The sequence below is a fragment of the Protobothrops mucrosquamatus genome, unplaced genomic scaffold (assembly GCF_001527695.2).
Source record: "Protobothrops mucrosquamatus isolate PMUCROS unplaced genomic scaffold, P.Mucros_1.0 scaffold_257, whole genome shotgun sequence".
Classification (NCBI taxonomy): Eukaryota; Metazoa; Chordata; class Lepidosauria; order Squamata; family Viperidae; genus Protobothrops; species Protobothrops mucrosquamatus.
Window position 1 is genome coordinate 2,503,309 of NW_015386333.1, and position 21,282 is coordinate 2,524,590.

Consider the following 21,282-nt stretch of genomic DNA (forward strand, 5'->3'; position numbering starts at 1 on the left):
AAGAAGAGGTCATTTGTTGTAATTTACCAAGAGGTGAAAAGTCACTAAAAATGTTTATACTTCTTGTGATAAAGTTTGGAAGTCACTTTTTTATATTTTTCTTTGTATTTTTTCTTTTCCCTTGGCACCTTTGACTTTTCTATTTTTTCTTTCTTTTAGTTTGTATTAGTTTTTACTACTTTGAAAAATAAAAAATACCATTCTTTAATACATCTAACATATCCTGTGATTTTTTTTTCTCATCAATTTTATTTTAAATTTACATATCACATTCAGATCTTTTTTTTCCGACCCTGTAGTCCCTTAATTCAGGGTACAGTCAGGACGATTGGATGGAGCTGAGCATTTACTGGCCAGGAGTTGACAGCAGATATTTTTCTTCATGCCCTAGGAGAGAAACATCCTCCACTACCTAGGATTGAACTCTCAACCTTCTGAGTGGGAGGCGAGCATCTTCATCACGAGGCCGCCATGCTGCTCATTGCCCATTCAGATTTTATTTCTTGTAAATATATTTGTTTTTTTTTTTAAAGTTTCCATACAGGTTATGGAAGCACAAAGCTAAAGAATATTAAATGCTGGAGTTTTACTGAGTGAAGTTGGATACCATTATATATATCTAATGTTTTCAGAACATATGATATATGAACTGGGTAGTCATATCAATCTATTTAATAAATAACATACTTTGTGTCAGGCCCCATGAAACATTCCCGTGACGCTGCCATTCAGTTGGGAGGGGGGAGGCTTTGTTCTGTTGGGAGGAGGATGTTGTGGGCTCTGGGATGTTTCCTCTGCTTTGTTCTTTCAATCTTTGATGTATCTCTTTAGGTGTTAAAGGGGGGAGGAATGTGCCTGGGGCCATCTGCCTTATCTCTACTTTGCTGGGAAGAAGATGCAATGCCTGGGAACAGTGCTTTACTTTATCCATCTTTCAGCTTCCAGTTCCCATAACAACTTCACACCTGTGAATTGGCTGGAAATGGACTGGACAGTTGGGCAGTTGGGAGAGGTTTGAAGACTGGGGTTTTAATGCAACAGTTCGGTTCGCGCAGGAAATATTCAGATCTTGCCTTGCTTTTCTGCTTTCACTGCCTCTCAATAAAAGTTCCTTTTAAACCGATGCCAGTTTCAAGAGTTCTGCCTTCTTGGGAATGATAACTGAGGCAGGTCCTTATACTTTGTCATAAAAAACTTCCGTTTTACGACCCAGTAATCCTTCATGATTTATTGAAAAAAATCATTATTCACTAGATCACATAAGATGATAAGCCACAGCCTGCTTTCATCTGGTCTCCAACTGACACATAAGATATCCTTATGTTACTTTTTTTTATTCTGACACATTTTTGACCAAGGATTCAAACCGACTCACTTGGTGGGGTGAGGCAATATTATTTATCAAAGAAAAGTTTATATGTGCATGCAGGACATCACCGTTTGTGTGACAACTAATTTTAGTTTTCTGCAAGCCCAGGGCTCATGAATAGCATTTAAGAGAGCCGTGAGGAACAACAGATATTCACTGAACCCAATCATACTAATCTGGTATGCTTGATCAGGGTCAGACCTGGGTTGCAAAAATTCAAACCAGCAACAATAAGCTGATAAACCCAAAACACATGGGTGGTTTTTTTTAAAAGTCTGGAGACAGCTGACCAAATAAATCACTGGACGGGAGAAATCTCCTTCACATGGGTACCTTTATTGTTGCGTAGCAGGAAAGGGTTGCTTTTCTCAAAAGAGGAATCTCCAGCAAAGCACGAAGGCACTGACTAACCAATTACACCTTGAGGTAGAAATAATGTTAATTAATTACCTTCTGAGGTAGAGAGGAGAGGGCTTTGCTCTCTGTAGTCCGCAAATCTCACAATGTCTTATATGGAATGTAACTACCTCATGCCTATTCAGCAAAGACTTACAAACTTTCTCTGCCTCCTGTTTACATGCCATTATACAGGTTTTACAAAGGAAATACTCTTCCATTTCTTGTATCTCAGAGCTGCGGAAACTTTTTTGCTGTCATCTATCGATTGTTGTGATTAGCATTTCATAGGATCTGAAAATCCTATCAGATGAGCCCTTCCCCCTAAATTGCTGTATTAACTCGTCTCGTTGACTACAACATCCTGAACCGCCTGCAGTTTGAAAAGACTAACACAAAGAAGTTTTTCCCTCCGTTTTTCTCGCAGAAAGGGGATGAGATGGGGGGGGGGGGGTATCCTGCTATTGCTAACATTAAAATACGCCTTTCTTCCTGGTCTTCTATTTGTATTGGAAAAGCGAAGAATCGCTATCGAAGACCATCGCTCTACACTTTTTATATCTCTATAGTTTACTCCACTTCCTGTTTGTCCCGTAGAAAGAGCTGCCGGGACCGGAAGCCGGAAAAACCGAGTTAGAACTGTTGGAGATGGGCTTGTTTGGGAAGACGCCAGAAAAGCCGCCCAAAGAACTGGTAATGGTCGTGGGAGAGAAGTTCAGGGGATCAAAGGTGGGACTGGATGGGCCGAAAGAGGAGGATGAACAGCGGGAAGGCTGAAGGGCAGGCAGCCGGTCCTGGTGAAGGAATGTGTCTAGTTGTGATTGTCGCTGTCGGGCAAACCCGTCGCCTGTTTTAATTCACTTCTCTATAAGAGCAGCGGAGTCATTTCCCCACATTTCCCCGTGTGAGCCTTAGTGAATTTGGACAGGAAGGGGCGACTGTCCAGGTTCATCCTCCCACAGCGTAGCTCTTGTACATTTATTAAAAAGTAATTTGGAACCAGGATTGCTTGCATTATTTACTGAAAAGAAACTTCTCGTTTCCGTATGCTTCCTCAGGTCAGGAACATACGGTACATTTCATATCCTCTGTTTGGTAAAGGACCAGACAAGTGCAAATAAAGCAATTGCCTAGGCTCGTGCAACACTATGCTTTAAAATATTTATTTTGGTGTATTGAGATTCATGGAATCCAATAAATTTTGACTTAGTGTCAAAATTTGTAAAGTAAAGCTCCAAGTGATTGTTCTACTTCACATATATACTTGGAATATATGCCTAAAGTATAATCCTTCTGATCTGATAAGCAGATGCAAATGTTTAAGCTACACTGAGAGAGAACTCCATTATAAAGTGGTATTATTATTTATGTGATTATGCCTCAGAGAACAGCTTTTCAGTATTTGTGATCTCAGAATCAAAGATTGGTCCCTGAGAAACTCTTGCTGGATTTCATCTTAATAGCCTTGCATGGGGAACAAGAGCTTTATTGCTGCCTTCTATGAGGGCAATTTGGAAATAAACCTCAGTTTGGTTATCAATGACAGACACTCGCAGGTACAGAACTTTTATTATACACATAGAAAGCTACAATATTACATTACTTTTTGACATAATTGCCATTCCCAATTGAGGCACTTGTTATAACGTCTTACAAGGTTTGAAATTCCTTAGTAGTAGTCGCTCGGTGCCAAATCTGGGCTATAGGGGGTGTGTGATCAAAAACATCCCAACGGAACTGCTTCAAAAGTTCTTGGGTGCATCTAGTGATGTGCGGGCAAGCATTATCGTGAACCAACATCACACCAGGTTAGCATGCCTGACGCTTGTTATGGATGGCTTGTCTGAGTTTTCATAACATTTCACAGTAGACTTCTGAATTAATGGTTGAACCACGCTCCATGAACTTCACTAGCAGTACTCTTTTGACATCTTCACATTTGACGGGGTTTTCTATGGCACCACTTCTGGTGTGGTGTTGGTTCACGATAATGCTTGCCCGCACACCACTAGATGCACCCAAGAACTTTTGAAGCAGTTCTGTTGGGAAATTTTTGATCACACACACCTTCATAGCCCAGATTTGGTGCCGAGCGACTACTACTAAAAAATTTCAAACCTTGTAAGACATTATGACAGGTGCCTCAATTTGAATAGCGATAATGTCGAAAAGTAATGTAATGTTGTAGTTTTCTAATGTGTATAATAAAAGTTCTGTATCTGCGAGTGTCTTTCATTGATAATTAAATGGAGGTTTATTTCCAAATTGCCCTCATATAAAGATATCTCTCTTCAGACATTTAGCCTATAATTCCCCTCATTTCTCAAATGATTGTAATAAAAATATGGGGAAGGACCAAGTTTGGAGAAGGTTGCCTGAGTGGAAAAAGTTCCCTGAATAACAAAATTTCATTAATTTTGAGCTCAATCTCTGAAACCTATTTCTAATATTTATATCTTCAGGTCAATGAGTGGTCACTGAAAATACGGAAAGAAATGAGGGTGATTGATAGACAAATTAGAGGTCTGTATTCCCACACTTTTTTTAATGAAAGTGTAACATGTTAATAAACTATTTCTAATTTGTTTAGTGTTATAAAATTGTTGCTCACATTTCTGCAATAATAATTAACTTTAGGTTATCTGTTGTGAGTTCATCTTACATATGTTTTATCCTAGAGTAATTAAATTATTTTACATAGCTGCCCTGATTCCAGTGCAACTGGAACCCAGTTAAGCACAACTTGCATTCAAGTGATTCAATTAAATTCCTAACTAGCCATGATCATGCCCATTGTTATATTCTTCAAGACATATATTAGATATTGGTGGCCATTAAGTTCTTCCAAAATAAGCTAAAATATGTGTCAATAAATTCTTGGAAAATATATTTTGAAAAATTCAAGTTAGATTTTACAGCTGGATATTAAGACTGAGAGACCATGAGAAATGTGGTTAAGATTGGACTAGGACCAGTTCCAAGCCTACTTAACCATATAAAATTATTTTATTTCAGCCTAACAGATTCATTATTAAGAGGGTGAAATAAAGAGAAATCCCCATGTAAGCTATCTTGAACTCCTGGAAAAGATTGAATATATTTCTTAACAAGCCAGCAAACATTGTTACTAAATCCCATATTCTTAAAAAGATTAAAGAGGATTTTTTTATGTGAAAGAATATAAGAAAGGATGTTCAGTGTTAATGTAAATCTTGTTGCTGGAGTACACGTTGGTGACAAGAAAATCTCACTTGTTCTTTCCATGTTAATGTGATATCAGGAAACATTCTTCTTTAAAATCCTGAGATAAACCCTTTTAAACCCTGCTTATATTTTTCCTTGAATTTAGATATTCAGAGAGAAGAAGAAAAGGTAAAAAGATCAATTAAAGATGCTGCAAAAAAGGGGCAAAAAGATGTGTGTGTTGTCCTGGCCAAGGAAATGATCCGTTCACGCAAGGCTGTGAGTAAACTGTATGCTTCCAGGGCCCACATGAATTCAGCCCTGATGGGGATGAAAAATCAACTAGGTAAGGTTATTTTGGGGGTCAACAATGAGGCCCTCACATATAGATATTAATAAAATACATTAATTAAAATGCAATAGGCAGCTTAATATACAGACTAACAAAACAAATAATAAAAATAATTATTTTTGAATAAAAAATATTCCTAAATTATGTACACATGTGCTTCCTGCATCAGTCACCTTATTGGAGAGATGGGCTGTATGTAAATTTAATAAATAAATATTACGATCCCACTTGGTCTACCCTGCTTTCACGTTATTAACTGGATTTTTGAAAAGGGACACACACATTTAGAAGGGACTAATCAGTTTCAAGTTATTTATGCTGAAATGCAATGGTGTGATCTGCATATTATCTCTTTCTCTGTACAATCAGAATAATGCTTTTGAAAGAAGTCTTTAACCTTAGTTAAGCAATAAAGAATAAAGATCATGGATTACACTATGAAAACATGAAATTTGGTAAATTCTATGGACTAATTCAGAGTACTGATTTTTCTCTCAGTTGGGCAGGAAGGAAGTTGAATAACATTTTAAAAATTATTCAAGGGAAGTTGATTTTTTTTTCCATTTGCAAGTTATCCATGTTCTCTTTTTAAAAGATGTTTTTCCAAAATTTTTAATGTTAGTTTGTCATACTGGAATTCAGAACGGTTTTGTTTTCTAGATTATACAATTTGGAAAGTTAAGAAAGTTAGACTAAGCACAATCAGAAAGACAGCACTTCTAGTCCATAATGTGGCATGATTTTTTAATTTAATACACTTATATCACTTTCTACTAAAAAGTTAAGCTATTATTAAAAATCAGCTTTACAATTCAAAAGAATAAGTTAAAACAACACTTAAATATTATACCACAGTTGGAATATTCAAAATAAAATCAGCAAGATAAACATCAATAAATAACAAAATGTAAACCAGTTATTAAAAGTAACACCAATGTGAACATTCTATTGAAACACATGGGAGAATAAAAATGTCTTTAACACTGAAAAGACAGTAAGGATGGTACCAAACATAATTAATGAGAGCATTCTAGTTTTGGAGGAGGATTATCACTAAAAGGCCCACATCCAACATTTTGAGCAGACCTATTAGAGGGGAACTGCCTGCTCTCCTTTGGTAGGCAGCTCTTTTACTCCATCTGCTCAATTACCCATCCAGACACTTAGCAACCACAACTGAGAGAAGTGGGATTGCAGACGTTGAATGAAATGATCATGTAATGACCACTTAATGCCATTTTGCTTAACAACTGAAATTATAGTATCAATTTTGTTCATAGGTCAAGGATTATCTGTAGTTAGATTATTGCTGTCCAATTAAGAAAGTCTTAGTAATGATGAATTTAATCATTTGGTCATATCAAGGGTTTTGTACATTTCTAGTTTGGCCACAATCTAAAAGACTCCAAATCACTTGTAGAAACTTCTTTGACTGACACTGCAAGAATCTGGTGGTAAAGAAAAAAAACAAAAGATTTTCTTATCTCCATTGCTACCACAAATTAGGCTCCATAATGAACTTGTTCTGGTATTTGATTAGATTTGAGATGATTTTCCTCTAATAAAGGAGAATATTTGTAGCTGTTGAAATAAGTTCTTGGTGCTCTCTGAGCTTGATTGTTTTTAAAGAGCCATTTAATTACTCAAACTAGGTAACATAATCAGTGCTAGCAAGGAGTGGGGTTTGTTCTTAGCTAGTTTATTAATGAAACATCTGCATAAAATAACCAAGCTCAGAGAACACCGAGGACCCATTATTTTCTTTCACCTGCATTCTTGCTGTCTTCCAATGTGCTTAGCTGAAATGTGCACCAGAGACTTGAGTATACTCCACATGTGGAAAAAGAAGCAGCCCAATTAACATCCTCAGGCAACTTGGTATCAAAAAATAGATCCATTTGGATCTGAAATGTACAGTGAGGGAAAATATTATTTGACCCCCTGCTGATTTTGTACGTTTGCACACTGACAAAAAATGATCAGTCTATAATTTTAATGGTAGGTTTATTTCAGCAGTGAGAAACATAATAACAACAAAAAAATCAAGAAAAATGCATTTCAAACAAGTTATAAATTGGTTTGCATTTTAATGAGTGAAATAAGTATTTGATTTCTGGCTCCCAGGTTCTTTTATACAGGTAATGAGCTGAGATTAGGAGCACTCTCTTAAAGGGAGTGCTCCTAATCTCAGCTTGTTATCTGTATAAAAGACACCTTTTATACAGAAGGTATAGAAGTAATCAATCAGATTCCAAACTCTCCACTATGACCAAGACCAAAGAGCTGTCCAAGGATGTCAGGGACAAGACTGTAGACCTACAGAATGCTGGAATGGACTACAAGACTGTTGCCAAGCAGCTTGGTAAGAAGGTGACAACAGTTGGTGCAATTATTTGCAAATGGAAGAAACACAAAATAACAGTCTCCCTTGGTCTGGGGTTCCATGCAAGATCTCATCTCACGGAGTTTCAATGATCATGAGAACAATGAGGAATCAGCCTAGAACTACAACGGAGGATCTTGTCAATGATCTCAAGGCAGCTGGGACCATTGTCACCAAGAAAAAAATTGGTAACACGCTATGCCGTGAAGGACTTAAATCCAGCAGCACCCGCAAGGTCCCCCTGCTCAAGAAAACACATGTACAGGCCTGTCTGAAGTTTGCCAATGAACATCTGAATGATTCAGAGGAGAACTGGGTGAAAGCGTTGTGGTCAGATGAGACCAAAATCGAGGTCTTTGGCATCAACTCAACTTGCCGTGTTTGGAGGAGGAGGAATGCTGCCTATGACCCCAAGAACACCATCACCACCTTCAAACATGGAGGTGGAAACATTATGCTTTGGGGGTGTTTTTCTGCTAAGGAGACAGAACAACTTCACCGCATCAAAGGGATGATGGACGGGGCCATGTATCATTAAATCTTGGGTGAGAATCTCCTTCCTTCAGCCAGGGCATTGAAAATGGGTCGTGGATGGGTATTCCAGCATGCAATGACCCAAAACACACAGCCAAGGCAACAAAGGAGTGGCTCAAGAAGAAGCACATTAAGGTCCTGGAGTGGCCTAGCCAGTCTCCAGACCTTAACCCCATAGAAAATCTATGGAGGGAGTTGAAGGTTTGAGGTGCCAAATGTCAGCCTCGAAACCTTAATGACTTGGAGAGGATCTGCAAAGAGGAGTGGGACAAAATTCCTCCCGAGATGTGTGCAAACCTGGTGGCCAACTACAAGAAACGTCTAATCTCTGTGATTGCCAACAAGGGTTGTGCCACCAAGTACTAAGTCATGTTTTGTGAAGGGGTCAAATACTTATTTCACTCATTAAAATGCAAACCAATTTATAACTTTTTTGAAATGTGTTTTTCTGGATTTTTTTGTTGTTATTCTGTCCCTCACTGTTAAAATAAACCTACCATTACAATTATAGACTGATCATTTCTTTGTCAGTGGGCAAACATACAAAATCAGCAGGGGATCAAATAACTTTTCCCTCACTGTACTACTTTCTGTTTAAAAAGAATTCTAGGTTGCAAAATAGCATGTAGTATTTTTGGAAATTACAAATTCTTCTTGCTTAAAAACCCATCTACTGATACAATAAACTTAACACTGCTCATTTATTGATAGTTAACTATTTTAGTTGTGAAAAACATTGAATGTTACTAAAAGGGCAAAATAAACCAAATTTAGCACTTTACAGTTGTTATAGTTGTTTGCATTACTGTCTGTATGGAATATTGTTTTACCTTAAAGTATGATAGAACAATTGGAAAAAGCCTGGAATTTTAGACACATGATGTTCATATTCATTCTTATGGGTTTTTATAAAGTTAAGCTATGAGAAAAAATACTAGTATTTTGTGACCTTGACTATCTTCACTCCCCTCTGAATTAAATAAGAAGGTTTAACTGGGGGGTGGCCATGACAGTCTTGAGGCCAAAGACGCTCTTCCACTGATCTCAGCTTGATTTAAAACCTTCCATGCATTCTCTTGGCAGCCGTCCTGAGAGTAGCTGGTTCCCTGCAAAAGAGCACAGAAGTCATGAAAGCTATGCAAAATCTAGTAAAAATCCCTGAAATACAGGCTACAATGAGAGAGCTATCCAAAGAAATGATGAAGGTGAGATTAAAAGTTTATTAAAGTATAATGAGTGTATCATTTACACATTTAACATGTAACAAACTATATGAGAGATGCAAATAGATTTCAAATATGGATTCTCTGTTTGTGTCTCCTGATTTCATGTTCTCACCTGCCCTTTTCCTTTGTAGATTTAAAATCAGCTCAGAGCAAATGCTTGCCATACATTCCAGTCCATTGAATTGGTGAAGTTAGTTTGGTATAGTTAGATCTTTTAAAGGTGTGATTGGGAGGATTGGTTTCTTATTATCATGTACATATAAATAATATTATGATCTAATTTCTGCACATCCTTTAGGCAGGTATCATAGAAGAAATGCTAGAGGACACTTTTGAAAGTATGGAAGACCAAGAAGAAATGGAAGAGGAAGCAGAGATAGAGATTGACAAAATTTTGTTTGAAATTACTGCTGGTGAGTGGGGGCATAAATGTCCACATAGCTTTACAGGTAATCCTCGAGTTACGAATGTAATGGAGCTTGCCAATTACATTCATAACCTGAGGATTTGTAGGAATGAATCATGTTACTTGAACGTGATCACTCCCTGCTTTTGCCCATGCATTCGCTAATCGAACGCAGGTCATTAAGTGCATGAGATATGGGGAAGACCGTGGGGAGGCTAGTGCTCCCGACCACCAAGGCCTCCTCCAACCCACTTAAATATCTCATGTTTCCCCCTCTTCCCCATCCTGTCCTACCGGGTCACTTATCTTATGTAGATCTCGATGATCAAGGGAGCTGTCTCCTCTCCAGCCTCTCTGCCATGGTTTCGCCTTGAGCAAAGGCTTGCCAAGGCCTGCAGGGACGAGAGATCGCGTCCCTATAGGCTTCAGTGGAGTTTGCAAAAAGGAGGGTTTCACGTGTTCCTCTGGGCTTTCACTTATGGTGGTAAAGGCTTTGAGGAAAGGCCTTTGCCACCGTAAACAGAGGCCTGGAGGCACAAATGCAGCCCTCCCGGCTTCCATTCTTGGTAGCAAAGGCTTTTTGCAAAGATGGATCTGAGCTTCAGTGCTTCAGGCCTTCCCTCTGTTCGCAAAGCCTTTTGCTGCACCTTTCATCCAGGCCTCCTTTTGTAGAGAACAGAGGCCTAAAATACCGTGAAATCATGTGAGATCGGTAGCACGAGATGTAGCACTACTGATCTTGCATGATCTTGAGGTACTTTAGGCTTCTATTCTCTGCGAATGCACTGAAGGCCTGAAGCACCGAAGCAGGCCAAGAAATCGAAGGCTCGCTAGATCTTTGCAAGGTGAGTATGCACAGGCCCAGTGCCTGTGGAGACCCAGCGGTGGGGGAGAAAATAGGGTGAATGTTGCAGTTCCTCTGCGGTCGTTCATAATTTATTACGTTTATTATATTATTTCTTACATACATGGTAATTGTATGGATGCCAGAAACTGTTTTGTGAGGGAACAGGTTGAACATTATTCACTGCTCCAATTATCAATTATCATGCTGTGTTTTCTCTAACTCAGGTGGTAAGATTGTCAGAATTTTGTAACATTGAGATTTCAGCCTTTTAAAACTAGAAACAGACTGTATTCCTTTAATACATATACAATTTCAACTTCATTTTGACATAATATGTTCTAATATGAATTTATTCCCAAAAGAAATTTTACATCCTTTATTGACAAGCTGTAGTACTAAAAAAATAAGGAGTAGGAAAATATATTCCAAACAAGACATTTTTATTAAAGCCATGTAACAAATAAAAGTAGGCAAAAACAGCTGCTTAAATTAATTGAGTCATTTCAATAAGAATCATACTTTCTCTTGGGTTTCTCAAGTCCTCGTTTAAGGACTTCAACTCCTATGTTGGCTGGAAAATTTTGGGAAATGAAATCTGCATATCTTAAGGTAGCCCAGATTAAGAAACACTAATCTAGAGGCTTCTTTAAACTATGTGTTATGAGGAGTATTTTACAACATAAACATCATAAAAATTACATATAATCTCCTATACAAGTAAAATACGTAGAAAATAATTTTTATTTTATCTTTATAGCCTGAGCTGCATGAATAGCACTATGCTTTTAATGTTGCTAAATATTTTTATATTATTTTTCTAGGTTTTTCTTGGCAATGAAGCATTTTCCTTGTGGAAATTCTTTGTTTCCTATTTGCTTCCCGTCATGGTCTAGCTCTGTCTTGGTTGTGGAGTTCTTGTTGCTCTCTGTTTGGTTGTTTTCTTATGGATGTTTCATTACTCAACAATGTAACAACTTCAGTGCTAGGAAGGAATGGGGTTTGCTCTCTGTTTATATGAGATGGCTTGTTTTGTTTGTGTTGGTGGGAGTGCTGTTTTCTTCTTGGTAGTTCATTAATTAGGCTATTGTTTACTGTTTGACTGTTAGTCTATTATTAATCCTGATGTTAATACCTGCTTATCAGGGTGATTGTAATCAACTATCAGAACAACAATCAGGCAAGAAAACAACCAAGCTCAGAAAGCATCAATGATTCCACACTTCACTCTATTTGTTCTGGTTTTCGGATGTTCTTTTCTGTCTTTATAATATTCTTCCTCTTAATATTTAGGTCCTTGCCAGTTTGTTGGGATATAAGGGGCTTCTTTAGGGAACCAGTGACCATGTTTTTTCTACTAAATTTTTCCAAGCTTCTTGGCTCAAATGCTCATGCCATCTTTATACCATTTGGTTATTTGAACAGTTGGACTCATCCCAAGATACCTTTAAATTTTAATTTTGCAGAGTGATAGGCAGTGTTTTTAGAATGAATTCATCATCATTGGTTCCTTTTCTTGAGTGCATTGGCAACAGCAAGATTTTTCCAATGAATCCTATCCGCATATAATGAATTAATTAATTTGAAATCTATTCTCAACTCCCAAAGCTATATCATGCAGAAAGAGTTGTTGATGGCAGGCTATTGTTCTAAAGCACGGCTTTTCAACCAGTGGTACGGGTACCACCTGTGGTACATTGGCACATGGCAGGTGGTACGCGACCATCCTAGAAAAGTGGTAGCGGGGGAAGGGAACAAGCTGAACCGGTGACAGCATCGCACAAGCCTGAGCAAGAAATGGCTGGAGCTGCAGGGCTGTCAGGGCTCAGCGGAAGCGCCAGGATCAGCGCCAGGCTCCAGCTGGAGCTCGGCACTTATCCTGGTGCTTCTGCTGAGCCCTGAAGAAGCGCCAATCAGCTGGAATGTTGCAGCATCTCCAGGGTCTTGTGATTTACATTCAGATGCTTGGCAAATGATTCATGTGCCCCAGGGTCATGTGAAGTGACCAAAACCTGCTGCAACCACCCAGCAGATGGGGGGGGGGATAAAAACCAAACACCCCCCCACCCCACCCCCACTGCCAATCCTCAACAGAAATGCTCACAACAATGAAAACCTCGGACAGGAGGAAAAGCGCGGCGGGCAGGCAAGTGTCTTGCTGGGCTGTGGCTTGGGGGGGCACTTGTTTCAGTGCCATTGTAACTTCGAACAGTCACTAAGTGAACTGTTGTAAGTCGAGGACTACCTGTACTTTATCACTTTTGGGTCATCAAGTTTTTGACACCTTGCTAGGCGACTGGTGGTACTTGGATATTGCCATATCCTAAAAATGGTACAATGGGTGAAAAGGTTGAAAAGCCCTGTTCTAAAGATTAAAATTGATGAACTGAGTTGTACTCAGAACAAATTGTGTTAATAGGGGGAGGGGGAATGACAGCTTTCAATAAAACAGGTAGTTCTAACTGTTGGTTATGAAGTTTTTATTATGTTTAATCAGATTTTTACAAGGCTTTCATGCATAATTTTAGCTATTATCTAAAGTGCCTTAGATTGTTTTGCCTGAACATTTAAGTCCCCTACTTTCTGTGGGTTGCTGATAGCTCCCAAATGTATCTACTGTAGGGAGGGGGGGCAATACTTGCATTGAACCTGGTCCATTTGAGGCTGATATTACCTTTTGAACAATATTTAAAACAAGCACTATACAGGAAGGGATTTTTTTAGATTTTTTTTATCCCACCCTTATTGTTTTTATAAATAAATCAAGGTAGTGAACATACTCCTTTCTCCTTTCCTCACAACAACCCTGTGAGGTGGGTTGGACTGAAAGTGAGTGACTGGACCGAACACATCCAGTTAGTTTTCTATGTCTAAGGCAGGACTAGAAGTCACTGTTTCCTGATTTCTAGCTACATGCCTTAACCATTAGATCAAACTAGTTTTAAGATGATCCTTTCTATATTGCAGTGTTTCTTTTTGTTGCTCAGCTGCTTGCTTTGATTTATTTCTGCAGGAGCATTGGGCAAAGCACCTAGTAAGGTTACAGATGCCCTTCCAGAGCAGGAGCCTGAAGGGGCCACAGCAGCTGTTGTAGATGATGAAGAGGAAGATATTGAAGCCATGCAGTCAAGATTAGCTACACTTCGTAGCTAAAAGGAAACAGTTGCATAGCTGGATTCATCTCGCCATAGGCAATTCTGTCATGCCTTTATAATGTAAATCTTCCTACAGACGTTTTTCCTGTATATATTCTATTTTTTGTGCGCTTATGTTCAGAAATATTTTTTTTAACCCTTTTTGCCATATCAATGTATGTCAGGTCAAAACATCTCTGACACAATAAAGAGAATCTAGTATATTGTCAAACAAAATAAAATACGTATGATTTACCTATGATTTCCTCAAATTCATTTTTTTAGTTTGAACATACCACAGTAGCACTATACAGACTTTTAAAGCACTAACTGGATTTTAATAAACAGCTTTTAATGCTTATTACAGTCTCAGGTGAGAATAATAAAAGAACGGTAATAGTTCATTACAAATAAATAATGCAATTGAAAATTGGTTGACTCCTTCTTCTTTGTGACAGCCCCTCAAATATTGGAACACTGCTATCATGTCACCACTAGTCATTTTCACTAGACTAGCCAGACCCAATTCCTGCAACCATTCTTCATATGTTTTAGCTTCCATCCCCCTAATCATCTTTGTGGCTCTTCTCTGCATTCTTTTCAGAGTCTGAATATCTTTTTATATTCTGATGGCCAAAACTGGATGCAGTATTCCAAGTATGGTCCTACCAAGGCATTATAAAATGGTATTAACACTTCATGTGATCTTGATTCTATCCCTCTGTTAATACAGAGAGACAGAATTTTGATTTACTCGGGATACTTTGGGGGGGGCTTTAGTTGGTTTGTGTAGTATGCTGATTCATTTACAATATATAGTTGTATGTTGTAGCCTGGTTCTGCATCTGGAGTGGCTAATGGCCCTTTTATAAAATTAGGATCCTTGGTTGTCACTTGACCACTTACTACCCTGCTGTTTGGATATGGAACTCTCTTCAGGCAAGCTGGCTGGACTTTAATGACTTGTTTTTTCTACTGTGTGTACATTTATTTGCTCTTTATTTGTTTCATAAATTTCTCAGGAAAGCTTGAAATCTGTGTGTGACCTGAGATAGGATAGAAGGATCTAAGAGGCTATCAAGTCCAATCTCCTGCACACTGCAATGTTTCTGAAATCAATTGTTTGTTAGAATTTTCACACAGGATTATTGGTGAAACATTTCCATCCATTTAATAAAATAGGAATCCATATCTACTCATCACTGCTTAAGAAATTAATTTGGATCATATCAAAAGTTTTTCAGCAAGTAAAGATAACAGCAGAGCAGAGTTAATTCTATTTCTTTTTTTCAAACTTTTTTTTATTAATTTTCTATTATTACATTTGATTAGTGCTTAGTAGTTGTTGTCTGGGTTAGTTTGTTTGCTTGGTTCACCTTTATGAAGGTAGCAGTTTCCCAGGATCACATGACCGTTTGTGACCTTTTCTATTGGCTTCCCACGAGCAAGTCAGTGGGGAAGCTGGCAGGGAAAGTCAAAATTTGCTCCAGTAATTCACTTGCGCCCTCGCCTTCCTAGTAGCAACCAGCCCCAGTGTCACCAACTTCATGCTTCACATATCCAAGTCCACCCAGTGGCAGGTATTTCTTACCCCATCATGCTCATGGATCACCCATGCAATCTGCACTGCCTGGCAGCAGCCACCACCAGCATCACTGGTTGTGATTGCAATGTTCTGCAGTCATGTGACAGCGATTTACAATGATTTTGCTGGCTTCTACTGTAGCTTTTTTGGCCTGCAAAAAATTATCATAGGAATGGATGGACTTGCTTTATGACCACCATATTCATTTACGTCCATCACAAAAAAAGGTCATAAAATTGAGCTGGTCAAGTTGGATGCCTTGACTTATGACAGTCATGACTGATGACAGAAATTCCAGGTTCTGTTATAATTCATTAAGTCAAAAACTACCTGTAGTAAAAACTGATTTCTTGTGAAAGCATGATTTCACCATGGAAACCCTGAGCAACTGTATTTGCATTTGTATTAGTTGCTTTCTATTTGGAGGATCTTCATTCAACCTTTTTCCTAGAGAGGCAGTACATATGATTAAATATTTATGATTTGCAATTGTAAAATAAAATACAGTTGTTTTCTTACCAACTGCTAGGTGAAGAAGAAATACTTGGAAATTATTACTTCCATGTAGCCCTTCCCTAAATCATCATACTTCATCTTGATTGGGCAATTGGGGCTTTAGTTGGCTAACAAAAATAGTATATTGGAGGTAGTTCTGAAATTGGTGGCTATAGTCATTTATGAATTTTGGGAGGAATGATCGCAGCAGATAAGAGGAGCTCTGTACTGGCAGATCAGAACCCACCTTTCAGATAGCCTATGAAATTTGCAAACTAAATAAAAAACATTTTCTGTCCAACCTATTGAAGGTTTTTCAAAGAATAAAGGCAACTAATAAGCAATTAATCAAATCATTGAATACAAACAATGCTAGTGTGTAAATGCTATAATTACATAACTGATGTTTTCATTAACAAAACTGTAAATGCTAAAGAAAAAAATTAGCAAAGGAATAAATTGGAATTAGACCCAGAGAAAAAAAGATCTGCCAAGGCCCTTCCAGATCTCGCCCAGGCAAAATTCTCCATATGCTCACTACCGGATAGTTATGTCGCCTAACCCAGTGTTTCTCAATCTCAGCAGCTGGGAAATTCTGGGAGTTGATGCCCACACCTTAATGTTGCTGAGATTGAAAAATAATCCTAACCGATGCAACCCGCGATCATGTAACCAGAGATGTCCTGACCGCGCCCAGCCGACAGATTTGGCGTGGCTTCAGCGTGGCGGCAGGACGAAGGCTATAGGATAGCCGCTTGTTTTACTGTTTCTCCCCGGGCGCTACGGCTGAGTGAGAAATCATCGCCGGCAAGACAGACCGGGAAAACACCTTTCCAAAGCCTGCACCGGGACGCACGGCGCTCGACTGCTTCTGCTTTGGATTCCAGCCACCGCCACTGCCAGACGGAGGTGCGCAGGAATTGGAAAAGAAATGGGATGACTCAGCGACCGCCTTCCCCCCCCCCCCCCCCCCCCCCCCCGGATCAGATTGGAGAGTGGTTCATCCCCGACTTGGTGTTCTTTGTAGCTGCCCGACTGAAGGGCCGCGGAAGACCGAAGACGGCAGCTTCGGAGACAGAAGCGTTAGAGAAGTGCTCTCTCTTGAAGATCGGGAGACTAGCGTCGGCGTCGAAGGAAAGGGGTCTTAAAGCCAGCAGAAGCAATAGGAGCCGTCCCACGAAGTGGGCGTTCGCCATGGCAGAGGCCATGGAAGACTCCAAGCCCTGCTTGGCCGAAATTTTATGAAAGCCGGGTCCGGACTTGAAGGAAAATCTCTTGGGATCCGAGTTTCTCCAAACACACATACTTCGTCGGTTGTGGGAAAAGTGGGTGTATGTTTGGTGAGGGTATACGGAAGTTTCGGCTAGGCCCGTTGGAATATCACACACACCAAACGGAACACGGAATGCTTCAGAGACTCAGATGGACATCTCAGACACTAAACAAATACTATACAATTCATATACATTATGATATAATTACAATCATGATAAAAACAATACTTGTAATATTATCATATACAGTATTTACAACCCACGGCTCTGCCGTCTGATTTTTCTAATAAGATTTACAACAGGATAGTCCCATCCCTAAGACTTTTTGCACCTCTCTCCTGAGGATTGCACAAGCAAAACTTGGGGGTGGAAGTCTATAATAAAAGGAACATCACATCTGGCAGCAGATTGCCCAGTGCCTGGAGGAATAATGCTGAAGCTTAGCTGGCACCCTGGAGACTATGTTTATTAAAGGAACGTCTCATTTTTTCTCAAATTTCCTCGGGAGTTTTGAGATCAAGTTATAAGTGCTCTCAGAAAATGACTATTATCTAGCCTTGGGCATGAGCAAGTGTGTTTTTCTGTGTGAGTGTAAGTGTATTTTCCAATTTTTAAGCAGCTGCCAGAGAAAGTATGGGCAGTCACACTATGCCTAGTTGTTAGAAGGCAAAATGATGAGCTTGTTCCCTGTCATTCCATGTAATCTTCATTTTTAATAAAACAATTCATGCCACTCACATGATTAATTTCCTACCTACTAACCACATGGCTTTTTCCCCCTCCTAAAATGGTGGTAAGGTTGTACCATGAACCTGCTATCTCTTTCTTTTATAGACAGATATGCATGCTGGAGCTTCAGAAGTAATGGTTGCAGGTACTAAAATAGTTTTTGGTATAATGCTGAATTCAGGCAGAGAGAAAACAAGCACATTTTACTGCAGCGACTATGAATGATTATGAAAATAACTTCAATAACAACAATGCACAGACTATGAGGTATACTCTTGGCATCAAAAGATGGAAACAAGAAGAGAGGGGAAATCGTAGGAGGAAAAAAGTCACTATCTGAAGCTATGGATGGTTAGCCAGCTTTGAAAGTGATCCATAAGTGCAATTTTTATACTTTACAATTGCTTGGTAAATGCTGTACCCTTACAATGCCTTGGTAAACTATGACCTAGCATAAAAATCTCAACCAACACGTGCCCTTAGCGATTCTACTACTGGAGTTACCTCTGAGAAGTATGTAATAGCAACCTCCATGTGTAGCTGAAAAATGTGTAGGTGGTAAACGGTGAAGTTCGTTCAAAAAACCATGCTTAAGACAACTTATAGCTTTCTATAATGTTGATGATTGTCTCAGTCGGGCATATCAATTGCTTCGGAATGGCCACGTGCTGCAGTCATGAAAGCAAAGGGGCTGCTTGTTTTCGTTGCCCATCTCCAATTCGGGCAAAGGGTGGTAATCTTAAGATCGACCACTTGAGCGATGCGCCTTTTCTCAGAGGAAGAGGCATAGCAGAGGGACAGACAGAGATCCCGAGAACAGGTGCTAAAGCTGTCCCAGCCTTGAGGGCGAGGTTAGGATCCCACATCTGAGCGAGTGCCTGCTACTGTTTCCGGCCGCTCCCTAGTGAGGCTGCGCGCTAGATGCCGAATGGCTGAGACGCCTGCTCTGCTTATTCTAGCGACTGCGGACGGACCGACTCGAGCCCGGGAAAAATCCTATCCCCGTCTTGCTGTCACCCAAGTCCTGCCGCGCCATGGTTTCCTGGATCATCTCCAGACTAGTGGTGTGAGTACCAACTTTGGGTGGGTCTCGACCTGCGGTTTTCCCCGAAGAGCGGTCTTTGCACAGTGAAAGCAGCCTTAGTGGTGCCTTCGGGGTCTGCCCATTTGTGTGCCCATGTAGTTTCCACCGAATGCGACGGCTAATAATATCTGCTCAGGCACACCAGCCATCTAAATTTAGCAGTTCGTGCGCTGTTGCCTGTCCCTGATTTTCTTGTAGAGCAGCAGTCGAGATCTGCGTGAGACTTAAAGCAGATTGTTTTAGTCGAGCGAAATGTGTACTATAAATGGGTTGAAATAGTGACTGACTATCCTTACCTTAGATTTAGCCATATACGCAGAAAGAGATAGGGATCCGTTTGAAGCTGCAACAGAAGAAGGCGGCTTTTCGGTATTCCCTTTGGCAAATGCAACCGGGTATAGGGAGAGGGGAAAAGAAGGGAAAAACGAGGCTTGAAAAAGGGCAGGGAAAATCGCCGCTTTGTTATTAGAAATAGCTACCGTATTTCTGTCTCACCTGCCAGAGGGCGCTATCTGGAACGGTCCTTGAGTGATGGGAGTGGGCGGGGGGGGGAGTCTTAATTTTTCTCTTGTAAATTAGTGCTCACTTTACAAATGCATTAGGTTTTCTCCCTTAACAGAAAAGAACCGATCTCGAGGACGCCTAAATTTAGGAGGAGAAATTGAAGGGCGTCGACTTTTGGGGGGGTTTTTTGGGGGGGCGGCGGCGGCTGCTATTTCACGGAAGGTGGGAGATACAGGAATTTTGGGCATTCTCTCTGGGAAACAAACAATAGAAACCATTTCCATAGAACCGTCTAAAACTAAGGCTTTCTTAGGAGAGATAGGCAGCAGGAAAAAAAAGGGAAAAGAATTTGTGCTCCTAAAACGTAAAAAAACAACAAAAAAAAAACCGAGAGCCAATTTTTCTTGTATGTTTCTTTTTGAATGGAAGTCTTCCTAGAGCTTACTGAAATTCTGAGGACTCTTTGATGTTGGAGGTCCAATGCCTTTGTTTGTTTGTTTGTTTGTTTGTTTGTTTGTTTGTTTGAACTAGATTGGTTGAGCACCTCCCTCAACCTGATATCCTTCCAATGTGTCTGGGCCATAAATGCTAGCTGGGGTGATGGGAGTTGGAGTCCAACTCACCTGAAGGGCCTGGGGAAGATTAGTGGAATTAGCTGTCTTCAATAGACCCAGTCACTGCCCAGCAGTTTCAAAGATAGGAGGATGGTGAGATTGTCTTTTTACTTCCTCTCTGAAAAAGTCAAGAGCCTTTCAATGACACACCATACATTTTAGTGACAAAGCATTCCAAAGGCTGCAGAAAAGAAGCTGGCAAGCTCTATTGATACATCTGCAGCTGCTACTTTCTGTGGTTGGATGTTCATTTTATAGCTGTTTTTTAAACAATAGGAGTGTTTTGCTGATCTATGGTTTAAGCAATGTGATGACATTTCAGTTGTTGTTGCTGCAAATCTGTTTTTTTCCATTTCCCTCCTTTCCCCCAAATTTTACATAGTCTTGCTGCTTAATTTTACAATTCTATTTCTGCATCTTTTTTCATAGTTTAATATACTTTCTGGTTTGATTTTTTTTAAAAAACTCAGGCTCACTTTACAACATCTGGAAGATGTACATTAGTGGGGCTGTTTTTCCCCTTACAGGAAGGCTGTTTGAAAACACATGAGTTGATAATGGAGTTCGGAGAAACAAAGGCAAATCGAAGAAATATTGTAATCATGAGATCTTTCCTATATGTAGGGATGAAGGAGCAATATATGTAATTATCATTCTTCGTTAGATACAATTTACTGAAAGAAAATGTATCCTTTTTTGAGACATAACATTAGGACTTAGAAGAGTAAAAATGTGAGGCATTATCTTGATTATGCAAAATAGCTTGGATGTATAAGAACAATGCAGGGCAATCTTTTTTACTTCAAAGGTCTTTTATCAGGTTCCTGCAAATAGGGAGGAGCATACAGTATAGCATTTGCCCAAATGTGAGTCTGCATAAATTTACCTTCCTCCTCCTGAGCATCTTACAGATATGTGGACGTCAACTCCCAAAATGTAATGGCTGTACTGGTTGGAGCATTTTGAGACCGAAGTGACACTTTATAGATTAAGTCAGATGAACCCTGCCACATTTTATTTTCTTAAGAATTTTCAGTATCTCATAATGTACAAAAATTAGTGAGTATTTGGAGGCAATATCACTTTCATTGTTAGAATAGATCATTAATCTATTGCTGCCACAATATACTTATATAAAAATAGAAACTTCATCAGTCAAATGATGCACCT

General features: G+C 39.5%; 1 protein-coding gene across 2 annotated transcripts in view; it reads left to right on the top strand.

Moving 5' to 3' along the window:
- LOC107302393 (charged multivesicular body protein 3) overlaps positions 1-14,242 on the top strand; it is a 45,912-nt gene extending 31,670 nt beyond the window's left edge. The window contains exons 1-6 of one of the 2 annotated variants that reach the window (XM_015831496.1): positions 2,365-2,458; positions 4,228-4,288; positions 5,115-5,294; positions 9,301-9,422; positions 9,742-9,856; positions 13,707-14,242. In XM_015831496.1, coding sequence (XP_015686982.1) covers positions 2,414-2,458; positions 4,228-4,288; positions 5,115-5,294; positions 9,301-9,422; positions 9,742-9,856; positions 13,707-13,846 — 663 coding nt within the window. In that variant the 5' untranslated portion in view covers positions 2,365-2,413 and the 3' untranslated portion in view covers positions 13,847-14,242. Of the gene's footprint in view, positions 1-2,364; positions 2,459-4,227; positions 4,289-5,114; positions 5,295-9,300; positions 9,423-9,741; positions 9,857-13,706 lie in introns of those variants that run through there. The other variant, XM_015831497.1, reaches the window with a different exon arrangement.
- Positions 14,243-21,282: the final 7,040 nt, after the last annotated feature.